Raw genomic sequence first — 23346 nt, 5'->3', positions numbered from 1 at the left:
TGTTCACAGTTGGATGGGCCCAGACTCTGCTCATCTCCAGAGTCCCCCACTCCTCCAGGCTGCTGGGATCCCCCAGCTCCAGGATTGGCCATTGCTGCTCTCCCCACTCTGATGCCAATTGGAACCCCAAAACCAATGTCCCCCCCAAACTGTTACCACTGCCCCAGCCAGTACAGAGATCGCTACAGGAACCCTTCACAAGTCTCCAAAGGGGCATCTGCGTCTCACCTTTGGGGCAATGCAAGATCCAAATATCCCTTTCCTGCAAAAAAAACTCCCAGAAATCCCCCAATGGATTTGGGGTGAGATCCCCCTCCCCACTTACCTGCAGGATCTGGGGGAGTAAATGCTGCCCTGACCAGGGGAGCTGCAGACTCGGCAGAAGGGCAGGCAAACCGTGTGGATCTGCTGCAGTTCCTCCTCTTCCTCCTCCTGTTCCTGTTCCTTCTTTTCCCTAACCTCCTCCTCATCTCTCTCTCCTCTTCCTATTGCTCCTCTCATTGACCACCCCAGATCCCCCTTTCCTACCCACCTCTCCCCCATGGCTGCAGCACCAGCGTTTGGGTAGAGGGAACCTCCCATGAGCCCCCCAGGTATGGGCAGGGGGCTTGGGGACCCACCCAGTGCAGATCCATTCCCCCCTCCCAGAGCCTCACGGAAATCACTCCAGGGATCAAGCGATGGGGACACTAAGGGATCCCCATGGAACCACCCATTTTTGATCCCATCCCCACCCTTCCCTCCCCACTCCCATTGTTCCCCCAAACCAAAGACCCCTCCCAACTCAATCTGAGGGTCCCATTCCTCTCCTGGTCAGAATCCTCTTTTCCCCTGCTCTCCCACCCCTTCCCCATTGTGCCTCCAGCTCTACCTCTCACCCCTGGGCTTGGATTTGGGGATCCAGGCCCCTCCTGTTCAGTTTGGGGATCACATCCCCCCTTTCCCTCAATTCAGGCAGCTCCTGGCAGCTTTTTCCTGGGAGGAATCCCTGAGTTTTGGGACTTTTAGGATGTAGCTTAGGAGGAGGACAGCTCTGTTGGGCTTTCCCCTCCCTGTTGTGACCCCTCAGCTGTTCCCGACACCCTGGGGGTGCTGGGATTTCCCTCCTAGGGACAAGGATGTTCATCCCCTTCCAGGAGCCCAGTGCCCAGCTGTGGCTCCAGGTCAGGGGTCCTTGAGCAGCTGCCCCAGAACCTCCACCAGGTTCTCCCAGCGCAGCCGGAGCCGCTCGGCCTGGGCTCCCCAAAGGCCTCAGCAAGGTCCAAGTCCTGCCCAGGAACCCTCAACTCCCTCAAACCCAGCATCCCCCTCATCCCCTGCAAGTTCCTCCCATGGCACCGGCCATGGCCATGTCCCCACTTGTCACTGGCCATGTCCCACCATGTCCTCACCCATGGCTGTCTCCCCACCATGTTTCCATCCCTGTCACTGTCCCCCATGTCTCCATCCATGCCTGTGTCTCCCCATGTCCCTAGGGATGGCCCTGTCCCCCTCCATGTCCATGCGTGCCCATGTCACTCTCCATGTCTAATGCTTTTTCTCTTTTTGAGCCTGGTCTTATAAGCTCTCAGAGATAAGCATTATACCCTTGATAGCTCAGCTACCTCAGGTGGCATAAAACAAGCAGGATGGCTCATGTGACAGTGTTGGGAATAAAAAGTTTTAATAAAAGGCAAAAATAAAAAAGCTTTTTACAGAGAAAAGCCAAGTCAGGGCAGAGGCTCTTGCTCTTGCTAAAACACTTCACTAAAGCAATTAACTTCTTTTGTTCTCTTCTTTTCTAGGGAATTGCTTAGGTGGGACTTTTTGGCTCCTGTCCAATTAGCTACCCTTAAGTTTGAGGTGAAGTCCCAGAGGTCCTATGAGGTGTCTTTCAACCAAATTGAGGAGAGAAACACCTGGCCTTTTGTCCTTTTTAAGGGAACAAAAGGTTAACTTGTTTACTCTGTCAACAGAGGGCACATTCTTACACGTGTCCCACCATGTCTATGTCCTACCATGACCACATCCACTAACTTAGTTCAATGTCTATTTTTACTTCAATATTGGATATTTTAAAGGGATAAAGAGAAATGAAAACAAAATCAAGGCCAAAAGAAAAAGACTTCCATGTCCATGCCGGCTGAGGATCCAAGTGCTTGGGTGGAGGGAAGAACCTTTTTGGTGGAGTTTCTACCCCACTGTCTCCAAAATCTTGGTCTTTTCCCCAGTTTTTCCACTATCTGGCTGCAGAAGACACCCTTGGGCAATAGGAAATCAAAATCGTGGAATCCCTGAAGTTGGAAAAGACCTTGTCCTGGGTCAGAGCAAATTTGGGAGAGAACCTCCAAAGGGATTCCTCTGGAAAGCAGATTCAATTGGCTCCTCCCCCAGCCAGTTTGGGAAAAGTATCTCCTTGGAGAACAGTGGAAAAAACTGTTTTTTAAAGAATAAAACCTAAACAATATTAAACAATAAAACCTCTTGCTGCTCTAAAAGAGAGACAAACTCAGGAAGTCCCTCCGTGGGTTGTAGCTCAGCTCACTCAGTCTCTTATCAGTCCCTCCGGTGCTGGAAATGCCACAGTCCAGGCCTGGCCCGCTGGGCCACAGGTGTGAGCTGCCGGTGCTCTTCTGGGTGTTCAGGCCAGAGCAGGTTTAAACAGGTCCAAAGAAAAGGGAAAAGCAGCCACAGTCCAGGGAACTTCTCTGCCACAGCTAGCTAAAACTAATTAACAGCAAAGGAGAGATCTGTACCTCTGTCTGTCCATCTGCAACAACCCGGCCCAGGAGCAGGAATGTGGAGGAGTGAGTGCAGTTTCTGAAAACAAACTCTGCCCTTCTCTCCCTCCTTTGCTCTCGGAACAAGTCTTAAAGGTGCAAAAATTATAATTCACTATAAACAGAACAGACAACTGGAGATACAAGCATCATATAGTCAACCTAGGACATACCTCCAAGACCATTCAGTATTCCTTGATGCCACCAGAAGATAGGATTGAATGCAAAAGATTTTATGGAGTTGGAAGTCATTAAATCTGCTCTCCCCAAGGAATTCCCATTGTTGGTCTGTGCCCCAGTGGATGTTCCTGCCACTGGGTTTATCTAGGTGCCCACAGGGAACGAGGAAGATGTGGAGCCTCCCAGCCAAGTGTCTTCCCAACACAGATGACCAGGCCCATAGATCACCAAGACTGCCCAATGAAGGTCACTGAGGATCATCCATCATGGATCCTCCCATAGGGAATGGAGCTGGGAGGAGCATAAGAAGCTCTTCCCACCCTTGGGGAACTCACAGGGCTTCCCCCCTTAGTGGCGCCTCCATTGGTGTTTGATCAAGGCTGATCTCTCTGAGAAGCTCTTCCCACACTTCCCACACTCGTAGGGCCTCTCCCCGGTGTGGATGTGCCGGTGCTCGGTGAGGTGGGAGTTGTGCTTGAAGCCCTTCCCGCAGTCGGGGCAGCGGTAGGGCCTCTCCTCGGTGTGACTCCGCTGATGTACGAGGAGACTGGAGCTGATCTGAAACCTCTTCCCACACTGGGGACACTCGTAGGGCTTCTCCCCGCTGTGGATGCGCTGGTGCTTTCTCAGGTCTGAGCACCACCCAAAGCTCTTCCCCCATTCCAAGCAGGTGTAGGGCCATTCCCCAGTGTGGATCACCTGGTGCCGAATCAGGGCTGAGCTTTCCCTGAAACTCTTCCCACATTCCCCACACTTGTAGGGCTTTTCCCCAGTATGGATCTTTTTGTGTTCCGTAAGCTGGGAGTTGAGGCTGAAGCTCATCCCACACACCCCACACTCGTAGGGCTTTTCTCCAGTGTGGATCCTCTCGTGTCTCCTCAGGCCAGAGCTGTGCCTGAAGCTCTTCCCACATTCCCCACACTCATAGGGCTTTTCCCCAGTGTGCATCCTCTGGTGTTGCATCAGGTGGCCCTTCTGGCTGAAGCTCATCCCACATTTCCCACACTCAAAGGGCTTTTCCCCAGTGTGGATTACCGAGTGCTGCATCAGGCTGCTCCTCTGGCTGAAGCTCTTCCCACATTCCCCACACTCAAAGGGCTTTTCCCCAGTGTGCATCCTCTGGTGTTGGATCAGAATGGAGTTCTTGCTGAAGCTCCTCCCACACTCCCCACACTCAAAGGGCCTCTCCCCGGTGTGGAATCTCTGGTGAAGTCTCAGGCTGGAGCTCCAGCGGAAACGCTTCCCACATTCCTCACACTCGTAGGGCCTCTCCCCAGTGTGGATCACCTGGTGCTCGATCAGGTGGGAGCTCCGGCTGAAACCCTTCCCACATTCCAAGCACTTGTGCGGCTTCTCCCTGCCACGAGGCTTCTCCACCAGCTCCGAGCTCTGGCTGGATCTCTGCCTGCCTTCCTGGTTCAGGGGGGCTCTTTCCTCCCTGCAGCTCCCTGGGCTGGGTTTGCTGCCACTCCTTGTGCGGGATCTCCAGGGCTTTTCCTCCTCCTCCATTTCCTCCATTTTTATTCCTCCCCGGGAATGAAAAATCCTGGTCTGGGGGAAAAAAAAAAGAACAGAGCATCTTGGACTGGGAGTTCCTCCTGTCCCCACTTCATCTCACCAAGTCATTGGGCATTGTGTGTCTATAAGAACCTCCAAAACACCAAGGTTCAGCATAAAAATTCTCAAAACTTTAAGACACAGATCAAAACCTCCCCAAACATCAAGATTCAGTAAAAAATTCCTCCAAAACATAAAGATTCAGCCCCTAAAAAAAATAAAGCACCAACATTTAACCCAATAAAGCTGAGAAATGCCATGATTCACTCCTGTGAAAATCGTGGAACCCCTCAACAGTCACGTGCTGCATGTGGGGTGGCAATGCTCCTGGGGCTGAGGGGAGGCTATAGATACAAGGAGGGATGGAACCTCGTGGTGATCCTTGTTTCTGCTCCTCCTCCTCCTCCTGTGTCCCTATTCTTCCTCACACTCCTCTTCCTCCTGCTATTCCTCCTTCTCCTGCACAATCCCACCCTCCCCTGCCACCTGCATCGTTTGACCATTCTGTTCCTCAAGCCTGCTTCTCCTTCCCTTCTCCTCCTGCCCCCAGGCCCAGCACCCACTGCCGGCTCCCTCTTCCCCCCAGACCCACAGCATCCCAGCGCAGGGGCAGGGATGGAGCTGGGGCAGGTCGGGCTGGGGCAGCGCTGGGCTCTCGGCCGCTCCCGCCCGCACTCGGTCCCCACTGCAGCCGCTCCCGCCAGGACAGCGCGGGGGGGCCCGGCCTTGGCGCTGCCCCACTCCCACCTCCCCAAATTCCCCTCGCGGGGCCATGGGGCCGAGGGGGGGCGCAGGTGGGGTCCAGGTGGGGAATGCTGAGATAATTTCAAGAGTGGGTCCCCAAGAAGAATTGGAATTTGTGGTAGATACAGGGGCAGAAAGAACCTTTCTGTTAAATATTCCAAAAGGTTATAGTGTAAGCAAAGATACTGTAAAAGTAACAGGAGCAAAAGGAGAGAGTTTCACAGTACCCATTATTAAAAATGTGGTAATAGAGGGAGGAACTAGATTTTGGATGAGGGATGTTTTCTTGGTCCCAGGGGCAGGTAGCAATTTATTGGGACAAGATTTACAAGTGAAATTAGGAATAGGGGTTGTTCCAGAAGATGGGAAGATGACAGCTAGACTTTTAAAACTAGGCCAGGAGGATGGAAGAAGAATTAACAAGGAAGTTTGGGCTGGGGAGGGAAATAGGGAAAGATTAAATATTGACCCCATAAAGATTACAACTGAGGAAAAAAAAATTGTCCCATATGTGTACGGCAGTATCCTGTATCTTTAGAAGGACGGGAATGTTTAAAGCCAGTAATAGAAGGACTAATAAAGGATGGGACATTAGAACCTTGTATGTCTCCCCATAATACCCCAATACTCCCAGTAAAGAAGCCTGACGGGAGCTATAGACTGGTACAAGACGTAAGGGAGGTTAACAAAGGAACTCAGACCCGCTATCCAGTGGTACCAAATCCTTATACTCTTTTCAGTAAAGTTCCTCCCCAGCATCAGTGGTTTAGTGTAGTGGACCTTAAAGATGCCTTTTGGGCTTGCCCATTAGCCCAGGAGAGCAAGTTATCTTTGCTTTTGAATGGAAGGACTCACTAACTGGGAGAAAACAGCAATTAAGATGGACAAAACTACCACAGGGGCTTACAGAATCCCCAGACTTATTTGGACAAGCTTTAGAAACAATACTACAAACTTTCCCCACTCCCCCTGAAATACAAATTATCCAATATGTGGATAATCTTTTACTTTCTGGGGAAGCTGAAGCTGAAGTTAGAGAGGCTACTATAAAGCTTTTGAATTTTCTTGGGGAAAAAGGATTAAGGGTATCAAAAGGGAAGCTGCAATTTGTAGAATCAGAGGTAAAATATCTTGGACACTTGCTTAGAAAGGGTAGTTGGAAGCTCAACCCTGACTGAAACACAGGGATTCTATCCCTTCCCCCTCCCTCTTCAAAGGGGGAAATCAGAAAGATACTCAGATTATTGGGATATTATAGATTGTGGATTGAAGGATATACACAGGCAGTAAAATTTTTGAATAAAAAAAAAATTGACAGAGGGAGATGATATAAAATGGACCAAAAAGGATAATGAAAAACTAAGAAAACTGAAGTTAAAACTAGCCCCAATATCAACTTTAAGCTCACCTTCACTAGCAAAACCCTTTTATCTGTATGTAAATGAAGAAAAGGGGGTAGCTCAAAATAGGGTTTTGTTTCAAGAGTGGGGAGGAGTAAAGAGACTCGTGGCTTATTTATCAAAGATGTGGGATCCAGTAAATCAAGGCTGGCCAGTGTGTATTCAAGCTACAGCAGCTACTGCAATCCTGGTAGAGGAAAGTCATAAACTGACTTTTGGAGGTAAATTAATTGTGTGCACACCTCATGCAGTACTAAATTTCTTCCAATTTGCATTGTGATTTTTATCTTGAAATACATATCTTACTGTACTAACTTTGAAAAACTAGTTTACAGCTGTGACATAGCAAAACCTGCTATTAATTTGAGTCAATGCAGGCTGTTCAATCAAGTGTTCTCAGTGTGTAAAGTTAAAATAAAGGTAACACCAGCTGCTTGGTAGGTCAATGAGAAACATTTTTCCTTCCAACCAGTCCTTTTTCATGTACCCAAATGTGTTTTGCTTTCTTCGTTTTTTTGTTTTGTTTGTTTGCTGTTTTTTCTGGAAGTGCTAACTACTTGCAGTGTATCTAGAACAGAAATTAAAATTGTGCATACAAAACACTTGTAAAAAACATAGGGCTCATTTTTTCCCAGAATGGGAGGTGGCTACATATAGAAAAGGGAAACTACAAAGCTAGATGAAGAAAAAGTTTCAGTATCTTCTAATGTAAACAGTTTGTTACTTCCAGGGTCACAGTGGGTGTGTGACACACACATATGAAAAAGATGGTGAGGGAGATCTCTGTTTACTACAGTTTCCTATTTCTTGAATGAGTTAGAGAGCTATGAAGCAATTGTGATTCCTTGTGTGGATTACCCAGGCCTGCAGGGAGGGCTTGGCCATGGTTCCCTCTGTGCTGCAGGCAGCCCTGCAGCGTGGCAGCAGTGGCTTGCCTCTGGTGAGTTTGCAGGCAAGGTGCTCCAGCACTGCAGTGCTCAGGGGCAGTTTCCTACTTTGACATCAAAGCTTAAATTCAAGAGTGCCTCTTCCCATCCAGTTATTGTTTGTACTGTAAGAACCTCTTCAGAGAGTGTCTCCTGGCAGTCAAAAAGAGAGTATTGCAGAGATAAATTCCTTACTTGCTGTCTCCCCCACTGTACCCACATTTTGCCTATTCCCTCTTCAAATTATAGATTGGTAAAACTCATGCTCTGTGTCCTCAGATGCCCTTCCCAAATCAAACCTTGGCTTCTTTGCAAATTATATTGCACTAACAAGCATTGCCTTAAATTTTTTACTGCAGGCAAGATCACTTCAGAAGTAAGTTTTTCTTTACCTTGTTCCTACAACCCTTTCAAGCTTGTGAATGGAAAATTGTGACAGCAAAATAAGTCTTTAGTTTTAGCACTGTCAGCTGTGGGTAGCTGGTAGCCCTTGGTGGAGGGTGCCGTGAATTACAAGCCTGCAGAACACACATAACAAAAGTAATTAAATTTGTAAGGAAGTTGAAAAAGGAGGGAGAGGTGATTGGCAGACTCACCTCTCCAGGATGTAGGACTAATGTTAGAAAGTGGACTGATATTGGAATGTGGATGTTGAAATGTGAAGAGAGAAAAAGAGGGCGAAAGAGAGAGAAAGGGAGAAGAGAGAAGAAGAGAGAAAAAGAGAAAGAGAGAGAAAGGGAAAGAGAGAGAAAGAGAAAGAGTGAAATACCCCCCAAAGTCCCCATACCGTAGCTATTTGTAAGTTCTCCCCCATTCCTGCTAGACAGAGTGACAACAAGGGGAGGGGAGTGAGGAAGTACAGTCAAAGGCAAAGCTGTGAAAAAGAGGGAGAGCTGGACCACCAATAGAGATAAGATCAAAGCAGAGATAGCTGACTCTCACAATGTGCTTTATTTTTTTAAACAATACTTCTTTTTTTTCCTTCTGATTTTTGTTGTTAAGGAAAGGAGGCTTTTGTTTTGAAGAATGGGGCTGTAAGACTAAAACAGTTGGATGTTGCCTAAAAAGCAAAAAACCAAGAGATGTGATACATCTTGTGTTAAATTTGGGCTAGTCTTTTTTTATTTAACTAATTATAGCTCACAAGAAGAAGAATTGGCCTCTGCAGCAATTAGCACAGCTGGATACAAGAAGAAGAAGCAGCTATAGAAAAAGTTTTTAGTTAAACCCAGAAAGTTTTGAAGAAAACTAATGGTGAAAGTTAATGCAGTATTGTTTTTCTTTTCTTTTAACACTGTGTTATTAAGAAGTCCTTTCCAGGTACTACTAAAGCAGCAATCCCAACCATGGAAAAGAGGGTGAATTCATGCCAGCAAAATAAAAGAATTTGTGAAGAAACGTGAGGAATGGACTATCACATCTAATCCGGGTGATACCAAATTGACTTTCAACCAGGACTGGGTGGTAATGGTTTGGGAAGACCCAAATGACCCAAGGCAGGTACAAAGAATAACACCTAACTGAGAAATAAGGCAAAGCTTGCATCACTGGTTCTAAGCCCTGCCTGAATAAGCCCTGAGACGCCTCCGACACCTCCTTGGCAGAGGAACACTGCCACTTCAAACAGGAGGATCGGGAGTGTTTGAGTCAAAGAGTTCTGATAGTCTGGCCTTAGCCTGTGGCTTGTACAGGCAAGAAGGGAAATTGCCATTAATACTATGCTGTATACTTTATTTGATTCATCCCCATATTGGACATGGCAGCTGGGTTATAAGTGAATGTTTAAATTATGAGAATAATTGGCATTGTAGCTCACAAAATCTATGTTCTCGTGGCAAGAAGTATTGAGTACTGAATCAATCCCCTATACAGAAAGACCTCAAAAACTGAAGTAATAAATTGCTTTTGTAGATGGGGATTATAAATGCCTGTGGACTGAGAGATACCTGAGGAATGGTGGAAAACCACAGTTAAAAGGTGTCAAAAACAATTTGCCTGGAAATGAGTAAAAAAGGAGTGACAAGGGAAACAGAGGGCAAGCCTGGATTGAGCACTGTACTCACCAGCGAGAAGATCACACGTACCTGCTGTGGGCAGCAGCCCCCCAGGCAGGGGAGGTGGGGGTATAAGCCATGCCAGACCTCTGTCATTCCTGTTTCTGTCTCTCATTTGTTGTCTTTTCCCTTCTGAGATAGCAGCAAGATCGTGTCACAAATGCTACAGAAAGTATCACATGGAAAGAAACCAAAGTTCCTTTTTGTTACACACACCCATGTCAACAGGCACTGTTATAACCCATCCAAATTAAGTACCTGCAGGAAAAAGGGGGAAAATTATCACATACAAAGAACTTAGGAAAAAGTAGTAATACTTGGGGCATGGAATGTCCAAAAGGAGAGAGATGCATTTGTTTTACATTTGATCTTAGAAATATAGTCCAAGATTCGGTAAAGAGACAATTAGTAAAAAAAAAGGTAAAACAAGCACAGCAGTCCAGCTCTGTGTTAACCCCAAATTATATCCTGAGTCATATTAAATGACTCCAAGCAGTTATAGAGAAGATAATAAACAAAGCTGCTCAGGCATTGGAATTAATATTGAGTCTGCAAAGCCAAACATCACCTGCAGTGCATTAAAATAGGTTGGCTTTACACTAGTTATTGGCTAAAGAATGGGGTGTACAGATTGTTGAAAATAGATGGCAATGAGGATGTCATCCTAGAAAAAACAAAGGATATCAGAAAAAAATTATGACCCAGGTATCAGTCCAAAAATGGGAAAATAATGTTAAAAACTAGCAGGTGGGGTAATGTATTGAGAATGGGATGGTGGAAGAAATTAGGATTCTTCCTTTTATGTGTTACAAGTGTTTTGTTATTTCTTCTTTGTTTAATCCCATGTTTTATTTGATTACTAACAGAGTCCAAAGAATGCAAGAGGACAGGAAATATTCTTTATAAATCATTTGGCTTGAGCAGTAAGAGGTGAGATTGTGAAAAATGCATATTTATGATTGGCTTTTCGCAAATGTTACAATGAATATTATATGTGCAATGTTAGAAAGTTATGCTGTATTAATTCCCTTACATATTGTGTTAAGTGTAGTTTTAGGTTACAACATTATGTTAAAATAGAGATTATGTATGTGGGGGGAGTTTTCTTTTTAGGAATGAGATGCTCCCTTCGAAGAACACCTAAATCTTCCAAAGGAGAGGAATTTATGGCTTCTGATCAGGAGAAGCTAATTTCTTCAGGCCTTGCTCAGACTTGAAGACGCCAGGGGATTAAAGGGAACAGTTGACATACAACAGAGTTTCTTGTTTAGAATAGGTTGTATGCATAACCATGAAGGATGTATGACTATGCAACAAGTGTCTTGGTTTAAGGGTGATTCCTTTGTTCACAAGTCAAGCTTTTCTTGACTTAGGGTCCGAGAGCATCTGGACATCCGTAATTCTTTGCTCTTTTTGTCTTGTAATTGTCCTAACTCTAATTGTATTATTATTTTTATAACCATTTTATTACTATTAAACTTTTAAAATTTTAAAAACCAAGTGATTAGAGTTTTTCAAAATTTTCAAAACTAGATGAGATTTAAAGGTGACCCTTTAACTCATAAACAATAAATAGATGATTTGAAGGGAAAAAAAAAAAAGCAGCAGGTTGTGGGGGGGGCAGAACTGAGGCTGCTGAAGGCTGCTGTGGAAGAGAAGCTGCATTCCAGGCACCCAGGAGGAGCTTCAGAAATGCAAATTAACACTGCTGGGGCAAACTGGGGACAATGTACCTGGCTCTTCTTGCCTGGGGCAGGAATTGGCTGATTCCCTCTGCCCCTCACCCCAAGCTCTGCCTGCTTGCACAGATGGAATCTGCACAGCTGAAGGCAGAGCCCATGCTGAGGATCTCTGACTCTGCAACAGAAATGGCTGAAGCTGCAAAGGGAAACAGCAAATGGAGAATGTTGGGAAAACTTCACTAAAATAAGGCGGGGATCATCCCTCTGCCCACTCCAACATCTGCTGTCCCTGTCTGTGCTGTACAGGGTGTATCAGAGCACTGGGGGTTTTGCTAGAACAAGTTCAGGGAAATCAGTTGGAATTCAAGTATATGATGAAGGAGTAAGAAAAAAAATGGTCAATTGATGCAGCCCCAGCTTGAGGGAGCGCCCAAACATGGGGAAAAGATGAACGGCCACCAGAACAAATCCTACAACACCATGGACCAGCCCCTGGGAACCAAAATGATTTTGTGAAAAATGCATGTTATATGGCTCTGTGCAGATAGTTACTACATGTATTATGTTATAATGATAACTTGTGCTGTATTAACATTTTAATAGTACGGTAAACGTAGCTTTGTAGATAAAATTAAGCTTTAGCAGTTAAAAGAGAAAACATGCATGTGTGTGTGTGTGTGGTGGGGGAGGGTTAAGGAATGAGAACACCTAAATTCGCTCAAGGTACACCTACATTCTCCAGAGAAGAGCAATTTATGGATTTCTTACTAGAAGAAGTTAATTTCTTCAGGCCATGCTCAGACTGGAGGATGCCGTGGGGATTAAAAAAACAGCTGACATACAACAGAGTTACTTGTTTTAAATAAAATGTATGCATAACCATGAAGGATATATGAATATGCAACAGTGTATTTTTTTAGGGGTGATTCCTTTATTCACAAGGTATGGTTGTTGTGGCTTAAGTGCCCAAGAGAGCATCCGGACATCTGCAAGTCTTTGCTTTTTAATGTCTTGCAATTGTCCTAACTCTAAATTTTTATTAGTCTAATTGTATTCCTACTTTTAGAACCATTTCACTAGTATTAAACTTCTAACATTTTAAAAACCAAGTGACTGGCGTTTCTCACAAAATCAAATAAGGAGACAGAGAACCCATTTATCATTTCAATGGCATCATTAGATTACAAGCTGTCCTCAGAATAAGGACCAACCAGACAGCTCCAGCTCCTGACCTTCCTGCCGACCAAGCCACTGAAATGAGGAACACAACATTTCACCAGGGGATGGGATCAGATTATCTCTTAGCAGAAAAAGCAGGAGTTTGTGGAAAATTAAATTACTCAAACTGCTGTTGGCAAAGAGATGACAAAGGAAAAGTGCTGAAAAAGATAAGAAAGGAAATAGGAGAGCAGTTTATGTATTGGTCCAAACATGGAAAGGATGAGAATGGGACACGCTTTCCTGGCTCCCCAGCACACCAGGGGTTAAAGGAATGCTGCTTCTCCTCTTCTGTGCTGCAGCAACTCTCATCTTTTTACCATGCTCCACACCTTGGCAGTGCAGCTCATCCAGCAGCTGAGCCAGGGCATGCAGGTGGCAGCCAGGCCTCCTGATCCACAAACGGCTACAAAAGGACAGGGAATGAGGGCACCGAGAATAATCCCAAAACCAAAGAGGACCCGGGAAGGACAAAACAGAGTCAAGGAGTGAATCTGCCTGGAGATAGGGCCAGGCACTTGTAGAGAAGGAAGTAACGGGAGAAACCATCAGTTCCAATAAATGGTACAAATTGACCCAGAGAGCTGCTCAAAGTCCCGCTACATTCCCGAACTTCGAGGAGAAGAACAAAGACTTAACAGAGCCATGAATATCGGCTGTTCTACAAAAGGAGGGTGCACATTAACGAGGACAGGCTCCAGGCGCATCGGGAAGTCTGAACCTTCCAAGGAACTCAGCCGGTGGGCAGAGGCAGAGGGAGATCGGCCGGGAAAATGAGGATAAAAAGGAGGCTGCGGGCTACAGCCACGGCAGAGAGCGCACGGCAAATGCCCCACGGCCTCTGCCCCTGCTCGGCAATAAAGTCACTTTGACAGGACTCCTCGCTCTCCGCCGGGCACACGAACCTCCGGCGACGGGAATTTCCCCGCCCGCTCCCGGCCGCGGGGCAGCCCCTCTGTCCTGCCCACAGCAGCCGGGCCGAGCCAGCGCTGCTCCGGCAGCGGCTCCTGCCCGGCCCCGGCGGGAAGGAGACCGCGGGCAGCCGCTCCCGCAGCGCCCTCGGCCCGGGGCCGGCACGGGCCGGACACGGCACCGGCGAGCCGCCGGAGCCCCCTGCCGCCCCCTCCGCCCGCAGCCGGCCCCGAGCCCCCGCAGAGCCCAGCGCGGCTCCCACCTGCGCCGGGGCCGCCTCCGAGCTCCGCCGCCGCCGCCTCACCGCGCTCCGGCCGCTGCCGCCGCTGCCGGGCCCGCACAGCCGCTCGGCCAATGGCGGCGCTGCGCGGCCACGGCCGCCCTCAGCCCGCCGCCGGGGCCGCGCCGCGCCCCGCTCCCACCAATCAGCGCGCCGCAACCGCGACTGACGGCACCGGCGGCCAATGGCAGCGAGCTCGGGGCGGGCTCTGCGCACGGCCCCGCCTCGCCCCGCGCTCTCGGCGCCCCCGGGCTGCGTGAGGGGAAAGCCGGAGATGAGGAACAGCCCCGGCACGGGCCCGGGCCGAGCCGGGATTGAGCTGCCACACAAACAAACTTCTCCGCGCCTCCCGCCACGGCTTTCCCGGCCCTGCGCCTCCCGTGCCTCCGCCTCTGCGGGAAGCCCAGGAGCCTCACTTCTCCTGCCCCTCGTTAGCGCATCAGTGCTTCGCTTTGATTTCCCCCGAAAAGGGAAACCTGCCCGAAGCCCTGTGGGTGGGTGGGGCAGGGGAGAGGTTTCTGGCAGAAAACTCCAAAGACTCGGAGCAGGAGAAGTCAGTGCAGAGCCTTAAATGCAGCTTTCCCCACGCCTCCCTGCTCCCAGCTGCACCTCCTCCCCCGGCAGGGCAGGAGACAGGGAATGGGGCCATGCTCAGCTCATCCCCCGGGGCTTCTCCCTCTGCTCAGGGACAGGAGTCGTTCCCTGCTGCACCCTGCGCTCTCTCCCGGCCGAGACTTCTCCAGGAACTTCTCGGAGCGGAGTCCATCCCCTGGGCACAGCCCCCTCCGAGTGCTGCAGCGTGGGTCACTGTGCCACGGGCTCAGTCCTGCCAGGACAGGCTGCTCCAGCGGGGCCCCTCTGCCCGCGGGCTCACAGCCTCCTCTCAGGCATCGCCGAGCTCCAGCCCGGCTCCTCCAGGGGCTGCAGGGGATCTCTGCATCCCCATGGACCTGCAGGGGGATCTCTGCATCCCCATGGACCTGCAGGGGATCTCTGCATCCCCATGGATCTGCAAGGGATCTCTGCATCCCCATGAACCTGCAGGGGATCTCTGCATCCCCATGGACCTGCAGGGGATCTCTGCATCCCCACGGACCTGCAGGGGGATCTCTGCCTCCCCATGGACCTGCAGGGGATCTCTGCAGCCCCATTGTAATATATGTTATGGCACAATTCGTGATTTTGTAAAATATACATCAAGTCAGTTGTGCTTGTAGAAAAAGATTCTTAAAGTTTTAAATGACCAGTGGCTGCAGCCGGGGCTGGAGAAACCACAGATGGCAGAGAAAGAAAGACCTAATTTACAAATGAAAAAAGGTGTCTCGGTGCAGAGATGGGCTCTTTCCGGGGACAATCCAGGAGACACCCAACGTTTAACCCCTGGTCTGCCGGGGAGCCAGGAAACCAGGCACACGGGCACCCCGCCCTTGCAGCTGCTGAGGAGGCTGCTGGGCTGTGCTTCAGCAGAGGAGATGGAATGTGGCTTACCACTCTGCCCTTCTCTAAAAACGGAAAATGGGTCAGGAGGTTTGGGCTCTGAGCACACAGCAGCCTGGCCCAGGCACAGGCCGTGGTGGGACAGGGGCACAGGAGCCTTCTGTGACTGACCGTGGCTCTCTGGTTTCTCTCTGCAGGCTGCCAGCTCCTCATGCCATGGAAACGGCCCCACTCGGCCTGCCAGTCTGGGAGGGCTGGAGGGCTGTGGGTACTCATTTGCTGTCAAAAATAAATTGTGTTTTTTTGTCATTGTCATCATAAGAACATTTCTTTCATCCTTTTCCAAGTTTTTGGCCCCTCCAGGGTAATATTTTTGTGTCCTTCCTCAGACAGTTGATGGCATTTGGATGGGGGGGTAAGCAATGTGAAAAGTTCAACAACAGCTCCAGTTGCCAACTGCAGCAGCCCCTTCAGGAGCCCTGAGCTACCAGCGAGGTCCACGTGTGCCTTGCAAAAGGGAGTGGTTTGCAGCGATGGGGTTGGTGCCCTGCTGCAAAAGCTGGGAGCAGATCAGAAGTGGCAAAATGCCATTTTGGCTCAACCCCCACCCAGGTTCTTTATCTTTTCCCTCTGCTTGGTGATAGGCAGACAGGGCTGGATCCAGCGAGGTTCAAGTTCTGGCTGCTCCCTGGCATCAAAGGGCTCAACTAAACTCTTGTTTGCAGTGACTGCAATAGGGCTACTGAAGGAAAAAAGGGAATGTCATGAGATGGGGAATCCTTCTTGTCTCCTCTGTCTCCCCAGGAGCCCCTTGGAAAGGGAAATACCCACTGCGTTTATCTGACTCCTTCCCAGCCAGCCCTTCCCTTGCTCCCGGGTCTCATTTGCTCCGCAGGATTCACCAGCTCGCTCAGCTCAGAGGAGCTCTCAGAGGAGAAAACGCTGCCTGGCGTGGGGCTGCCTGATCCTGTCTCACCTTGATTCCATTTGCCCCCTCCCTGCCCCATCCAAGAGACCGAAGGATCCCCCACAGCCCCACGGTCCTGCAGCAGATCCCGGCACGTTCCCTGCTCCGCTCCTTGGTGCCCTGGGAGGCTCCAGAGCCCTCCCTGTGTGCGGGACAGCGGCTGCAGCACCGCTGCGCCCGCGGGCAAGCAGCGCCCAGGAGCAGCTGCGCCAGCTCCGAGCCTGAAGGGAATCCTCAGCGCACACAAATGACAGCTGGCACTTCAGGGGCTGGCAGGAGAAGCTCAACCCATCTGCTCGCTGCCCTTCCCAGCCATGGCCACGCTGGTGCAATTGGAAGAGTCGCCCCTGCCCAGGAAGCTCTCAGGTCGAAGAGAGGAGCAAAAGCCACGGGTTTCTGAGGTGTTAGCTGCCACTGCCTCTGGTTTTCCTTCCAATTCCTAAGGGGTTTTGACTGGTTTTACCATTTCAACACTTTCTGTGTAGAATGCTTATTTTATGATTGGCTTTTCACAAATGTTACAATGAATATTATATGTGTAATGTTAGAAAGTTATGCTGTATTCATTCTCTTAAGTAGTGTGTTAAATAGAGTTTTAGGTAACAACATAATATTAAAATAGAAACTCTGCGATGTAGGATTTTTTTACTTGCCCAAGCAAGAGATGAGATAATCAATAAACTCTTCACACAGGGATGGCGGTGACTTGGGGCACATAGAGTTACAACCTCCTTATCAGAAAAGACAAACATTCTTCCATCTTGTCTCCATCTTTATGGAAGCACCAGGATTAAGGGAAAGAAGTTGACAAAATCCAGAAAAGTTCCTAATTTGCAAGGAATTTCTGCATCATGTATGAGATACATGAATATGCAATAGGCTATTGCTTTTAAGGTTATTCCTTTGTTCACAAGGCATGCTTGTCCTGGCTTAAGTGTCTGAGAGCATCTGGACATCTATAATTTTTTGCTTTTTATTGTCCTGTAATTGTCCTAACTCTAAATTTGATTACTCTAATTGTGTTACTATTTTTATAACCATTTTATTATTATTAAACGTTTAAAATTTTAAAAACCAAGTGATTAGCGTTTTTCACAACGTTCCAGGCTCCCGGGGACCCCCTTATCGGTCTGTCCGACCCCGCAGGCTGCAGAGGGTCCCCCCGCTCCGGTGCCGCCCTTCTCCGCTCCCCAGCCCCGCCCCGCCGGTACCGGGCGATCCCCGGTGGCTCCGGGCTGACGATGCAGCGCCTGCCCCGGGCAGCCCAACCCCACCGCGGGAGGGTCCCACGCATCCCCGGCCCAGCGCCGGGGCTCTGCCGGCAGCCAGCACCGGGACCCCAAAATTCTGCTGTCCCGGGGCCACCGAGCGGGCACCCGGCCCTTGGCCCTGTCATAGATACATATTATAATATTGGCTTTTTGCAAATATTCCACTGGATTTTATATGTGTGGTGTTACAATAACTTTGTTATATAGTTTTTATTTCTGTTGTTCATTGATTAAGCTCAGACATACTAGTGCCATAGCTGATAGAAGCATGCTTGTGTTAAAATTCCTGCTTGGATGGGATAACATCCAGTGAGCACAGGATGAGGACACCTGTACAGATCTGCCAACCATCAGCACTCACCGTCTGAAGGCAGTGTGGGCCGGGGCCAAAACTGAAGATGATGATAAAAAAGGACCAAAACCACAACCAAGGAATACACATGCCCTAAAGAGGTGCAACCTAGGAGGAGCCATGCTGAACAGTTCTTGGAATATGTAAACTAGCTTGGGAAAAAGTTTACTATGCATAAGGGACTATGAATATGCAACCGGCTGGTGTAAGGGAAAAGGTATTCAAGGGGTATCTCCGGAGATAACCGTGTGCTCTTGGCTCAGTGCCGAGATGCACCCGGCCGCAACAACCTTTGCTCTATGGCCTTGTCTCCTCTTGTCCTGTATTAAACTTTTTAAATGTTCTCAGGGCAGTGAAGGTGTTTTTCCCAGCCCCGAGCAGAGAGCTCTGCCCGGCGGCTCCCGGGAAAGGCGGCGGCGCTCGGCAGCGGCCCCGGCCCGCCCGGCCCGCGGGAATTCCCCGCAGCGGGACAAAATCCTGCCCCGAAGGAGCGCTCGGAACGCCGCCTGCGGCTCCTCCGTGCCCCGCAGGTGCCGCAGCTGCCCCGCTGCGGCAGGCGCGGCTCTGGAGCAGGGAGGCTCTGCGGGACCCCCGGGCTGTGCCCCCTCCCGGGCCGTGCCCCGGGGCTGATGCTCGGCCCGGGCTCTCTCGCTGTCCCGGCTCCCGCAGGCTCCCGGCGGGAGCGGCACCGCCCGCCCGGCGCCGCAGGGCCGAGCCCTGCCCAGCAAAGGCTCCGTGTCCACGGCCGGGCCCTGCCGGGGCTGCGGCCGCTGCCCGGCCCGGCACAACCCGCAGCGCCCGGCGCGGCTCCCTCCAGCCGGGCTCTGCGGCTCCAACCAGGCGGAATATTCAGCGCACGGAATCTCTGTCAGCGCTGCTCACATTGCAAAACCAGCTGCTGCCGAGGCAATCCCACTTCCCACTGAAGCCTTCCACCCAAAATGCTGCCTTCAGTTCGGACACACCGGTAAGAAACCCAAGAGCAAACTGAAAGCTGATTAGAGAATCTTGCACAATCACATCCAAGAACATTTTGTTATAAAATCACAAATATTAACAGAAGCTGAGAAAGTCAACAATGTTAGAAAACAAGCTTCCAACAATGGGACTCAAAGAGCTAAGGGCATGCGTTTGAATGGAATGAGCCCCTCTCTTTCTGACATGTGAGCAATGCCATGGAATTTTCCAAACCAGAGAAATAGGGTGGCCTGGCAGCAGCAGCTTCACACACAGACACAGCAATGACACAGAACAGGGCAGGGCAAGAGGCTGACAAAACTCTAACTGCTACTTGCAATGAAGTACCTTTGTTTCCAGTTCTAATCTAGCCACTATTAATATAGAGTCCAAAAGACTAAAAATACTAGTAATAATAACAACTGTACCATTAATAGCAAAAATAGAGGTAATAGAAATAATAAGAATTAATAGTGGTAATAAAAACTCTACCATACTTATACCAGGTTTGCATGGCCAGGTTTTGGTAAGGGAGGAGCTCTAGGAGCAGCTTCTGTGAGAGCAGCTGCTCCTCCATGTCCCACAGAGTCAATTCCAGCTTGCTCCAGGACAGACTGGCTGCTGGCCAAGGCTGGCCCAGTTAGAAATGGTGGTAACACCTTTGGAATAAGAGATTTAAGGAAATGGGTGATGCTGGAGTTGTGACTGTGAGCAGGGAGGAGCAGGGTGAGGACCTGTGAGGGGAACAGCTCTGCACACCCCCAGGGCAGGGCAGGGCAGGGCAGGGCAGGAGGGGCAGGAGCTGCTCCAGCTGCTGGAGCTGATTGCCCTGAGATTCCCTGGTCAGACCCTGGTGAGGCAGCTGGGCCCTGCAGCCCGTGGAGGGCACGGAGGGCAGAGATGCACCTGCAGCGCCTGGAGGAGCCCGTGCTGGAGCAGGGGGATGCCTGAGCGGAGGCTGCGACCCCATGAGAAACCTGTGCTGGAGCAGGGACCTGGCAGGGACCTGCAAACCCCTGGAGAGGAGCCCACACTGGAGCAGGGCCCTGCCAGGACTTGTGAGCCCATGGAGGAGCGAGCCACGCTGCAGCAGCTTGTGGAGAACTGCTGTCCGTGGGATGAACTCACCGTGGAGAAGTTCATGGAGAAGTGTCTCCAGGAGGGACCCCTGGCACAGCAGGGGAACGACTCCTCCCCCCGAGCAGCAGGAGAAACAACAGGGGATGAACTGACCAGAGCCCCCATTCCCTGTCTCCCTGCACCCACTGGGGGGGGAGGTAGAGCTGGGAAGGAGGGAGGGAAGGGCAGAAGGTGTTTTTAAAGCTTGGTTTTACTCCTCACTATCCTGCCCTGATCCAGATAGCAATAAATTCCATTAATATCTCCAATTTTGGAAATGTTTTGCCCATAATGGTATTTGCTGAGTGATCTGTCCCAGTCCATAGCTCAACCCATAAAGCCTTCATTCTGTTTTCTCTCTGCTGTCCATCTCTGGAGGGGAGTGAGAGAGCAGCTTTGGTGGGTGCCTGACATCCAGCCAGGGTGAACAGCCAACACTTCCTTTCCTTCATTCATTCTTTCTTTCCAGAGGTCACTGTGAAGGGGTTGAGTGGGGCTTTGAAGGAGGGAGTGAAGGTGGTGGGGAGTGGTGGGGACAGGAGCCACAGGAACGAGGGACAGGCATCAGAGGGGCCTGGGCAGCTGGCAGGGGGCACGGCCTGTCCCCTGGCCCAGCAGCAGGGGACAGGGGGCACGGCCTGTCCCCCTGGCCCAGCAGCAGGGGACAGGGGGCACGGCCTGTCCCCCTGGCCCAGCAGCAGGGGACAGGGGGCACGGCCTGTCCCCCTGGCCCAGCAGCAGGGGACAGGGGGCACGGCCTGTCCCCCTGGCCCAGCAGCAGGGGACAGGGGGCACGGCCTGTCCCCCTGGCCCAGCAGCAGGGGACAGGGGGCACGGCCTGTCCCCCTGGCCCAGCAGCAGCCCCGTGCCCTGCCCAAGGCGCTCCCAGCAGGGGCTGGGCCCCAGAGGCAGGGGGAGACCCCAGTCCCAGGGCAGCGTTTCTGCCCCGTCCCCTGTCCAGCCCAGCCTGCCCCGTGTGCGCAGTGACCGCTGGCACGGGCTGCCCTGGACACTGTGACCTGCTGGGGACACTGAGAGCTGCCCCGCTGTGACACTGCCCTTGGGATTGCACAGGCACCAAACAAACCCCAGCCAGCACCGCCCCTTGTCATGTCCCAGGCACTGGAGAGCATCAGAGCCAGCCCCACTCCTGGTGATGTCCCAGGCACCAGGGCACATCCCAGCCCCGCTCCTGGTGATGTCCCAGGCACCAGAGCACATCCCAGCCCCGCTCCTGGTGATGTCCCAGGCACCAGGGCACATCCCAGCCCCAATCCTGCTGATAAACAGATTTCAGGGGCACAAAAACAGTTGCAGACTTCCCATACTTTAGGGATCCATTAAGCACAGGAAAACGGCAAAGATTCATTTGTCACGTATGCATGGGAAAGGCAGAAAGGTCAGAACGAGGAAGACTTATTTTACTTCCTCATTTTGGAGACTCCTCCCCAAAATGGACCCCGGGAACAGAACCACACATGCTTAATAGCCTTTTTGCCAATTAGCATATGAAGCGGAGCAGAGGAAGTGACAGGGATATGAATATGCATTCATATTTTGTGTATTCAAGACCTCTGTAAATAAAAAAGCTTTGTAATACCTGTGATTTTTGCAGTGTGCATTAGGGAATTATCCCACATACTGCCCAGCTGTCTCAATAAACATACACTTTCTAACTTTAAACTCTTAGAGAGTTTTTGTCTGTCTCAGTTGGATATCGATATTAGATTGATATTCATATTTTAGTAAATCATTGTCTTAAAGAAGTCCTAGTATGCGTATTAACATGCCTTTTCTTAATATTCTAATAATTATTGTTGCATTGCTTCAAGATAAACTGGTATGATTCAAGGAATATCCACTGAGGTACACACAGAGATTGGATTTTTCATAAGCAAAGTGCAGTTGTAAAGTTTTTTCACTGAATTCTGCCACTTGTCATCATTTTAAAAGTTAAAAGTCAGCTATTAAAGTCAATAAAAAATTTCTAACTTCTAACAAAGGGAAAAAAGTATATGGTTTGCACTAGATAAAATATAAATACGGAAAATATCTCCCAACCGAGTTCCTTGCCCTTATCAAAACATCTCCCAATCAAGTTCTTTGCCCTGAACCTGGCTGGTAAAGAAAAATATTATCAGTAAACCTGGATGAAAGTTTGCATAAGTTAATAGTATTCAAAATACATGTGCTGTTCCTATTATTATTTCTTAGACAAAGAAAAAAGGGGAAAGGGGTTGGATTGAGGGCACACCCTCCTCCCCTCTGAGTCTGTTCTCATGTTTTACAATAAATCCTACAACAGTACAATGCAGCTGCCTAAAATATGGACACTGGAAACCACAGACAGCATTAAAAATGATCACCTGCCTCATGGACAGTTCATAGAAGGACTTGATTTCTTTACAAATTATTTCTCATGTTTGCAAACAGTTTTTCTGTTTACAGACTCTTTTCTGGGAGTTCGGTTTTTTTCCAAGGGATCAAGTGCTGAAAGGTTGTTTTATAAAATTGGGTTTTTCTCTAAGGGTTAAATGGGCTCAGGGTTAAATACTTTCTGCTTTTAGAGATAAGTTCAATTTGTAACCAAGAAGCATTATGCCTGTGGCCTGAGTTCTCCCCTAACAGTTCCTGAAGGGGAATGCTGCAGCTGCAGTGTAAATTAGATGCATGCTGTCCTCTGTCCCCATGTTTGCAAAGGGCCCTTGCAGATGGGTGACAGAGAACAATACACAGAATTTGATAAAGAAAATAAGGGTGAGGTGTTCCCATGATTGACAGGGGTCTTGACCAATCAAATATCTCCCAAAACTGCAGGCACCTCACAGGCCAGAACCTGAAGGGGCGTGGAGCTCAAACCAATGAGAGCTTCCAGGCCTGGTCTTTCAAATGCCCTGTGTAAGGGGGGGCTTGGGAAATAAAATCTCTCTGTTGCCCCATGAACTCAGGAGGAGCAGTCTTTGTCTCCTGTGCCCTCGCTGCCCCACGAGACCAAAGAGATGTTCACCAGGGCCCTCCCTATTTGTGGCCGTCCATTGCCCAGCTGAGCAGGCAGCCAGTTGTGTTTGCAGTGAGCTGCCACAGGAAGACACACAGCAGCTGGAGATTTGAATAGCAGGGCTTGGGCCAATTCTTCTTCTTTCAGAGTGCAAGAAAGACGCAAAAGCACAAGGAAACATGGCAGTGTTTCAGTGGAGTCTCTTTGTCCTGTGAAGTTCAGTAGTTGTTGGTGTTTCTGTGCTGCTGCTAATCCCTTCCATGAAAAAATCATTCTGGGAAGGAGCAGCAACATCTGACACGCACCAAGTGTTGCCCCCAGTTGCTCCAGGTGCTGCTACCCACAGCCCCTGTAGGACAGAGCACAGCCCCCAGTGCACACCAGCTTTGGCTGCCCTCTGGCAGAGAAGCCCTTTTGGGGCACAGGTTTCTGGGCAGGAGACGGGCACCGGTGCTGCCAGGGCTCGGGGGAACTCTGCTTGGGCAGGGACTGTGCCTCACCTGCTGCTGTCAGCGCTGCCCGGGCCCCAGGGC

General features: G+C 49.9%; 2 protein-coding genes across 2 annotated transcripts in view; one reads left to right on the top strand and one right to left on the bottom strand.

Annotated features, from left to right (window-relative positions):
* The window catches only part of LOC110469778 (uncharacterized), a gene marked incomplete at its 5' end in the record, with an annotated part of 706345 nt that overhangs the window by 593328 nt on the left and 89671 nt on the right, over positions 1-23346 (top strand). The gene's annotated exons all lie outside the window — the stretch shown is intronic.
* LOC144248774 (uncharacterized) lies at positions 1647-13759 on the bottom strand. Its single transcript, XM_077790769.1, is given in 2 exon segments — positions 1647-4490; positions 13695-13759. A coding segment is annotated over 1 exon segment (1254 nt). The 5' UTR covers positions 4458-4490; positions 13695-13759; the 3' UTR covers positions 1647-3203.

This window comes from Lonchura striata, unplaced genomic scaffold (genome assembly GCF_046129695.1).
Source record: "Lonchura striata isolate bLonStr1 unplaced genomic scaffold, bLonStr1.mat Scaffold_85, whole genome shotgun sequence".
Classification (NCBI taxonomy): Eukaryota; Metazoa; Chordata; class Aves; order Passeriformes; family Estrildidae; genus Lonchura; species Lonchura striata.
This window is presented reverse-complemented; position numbering and strand designations above follow the sequence as displayed.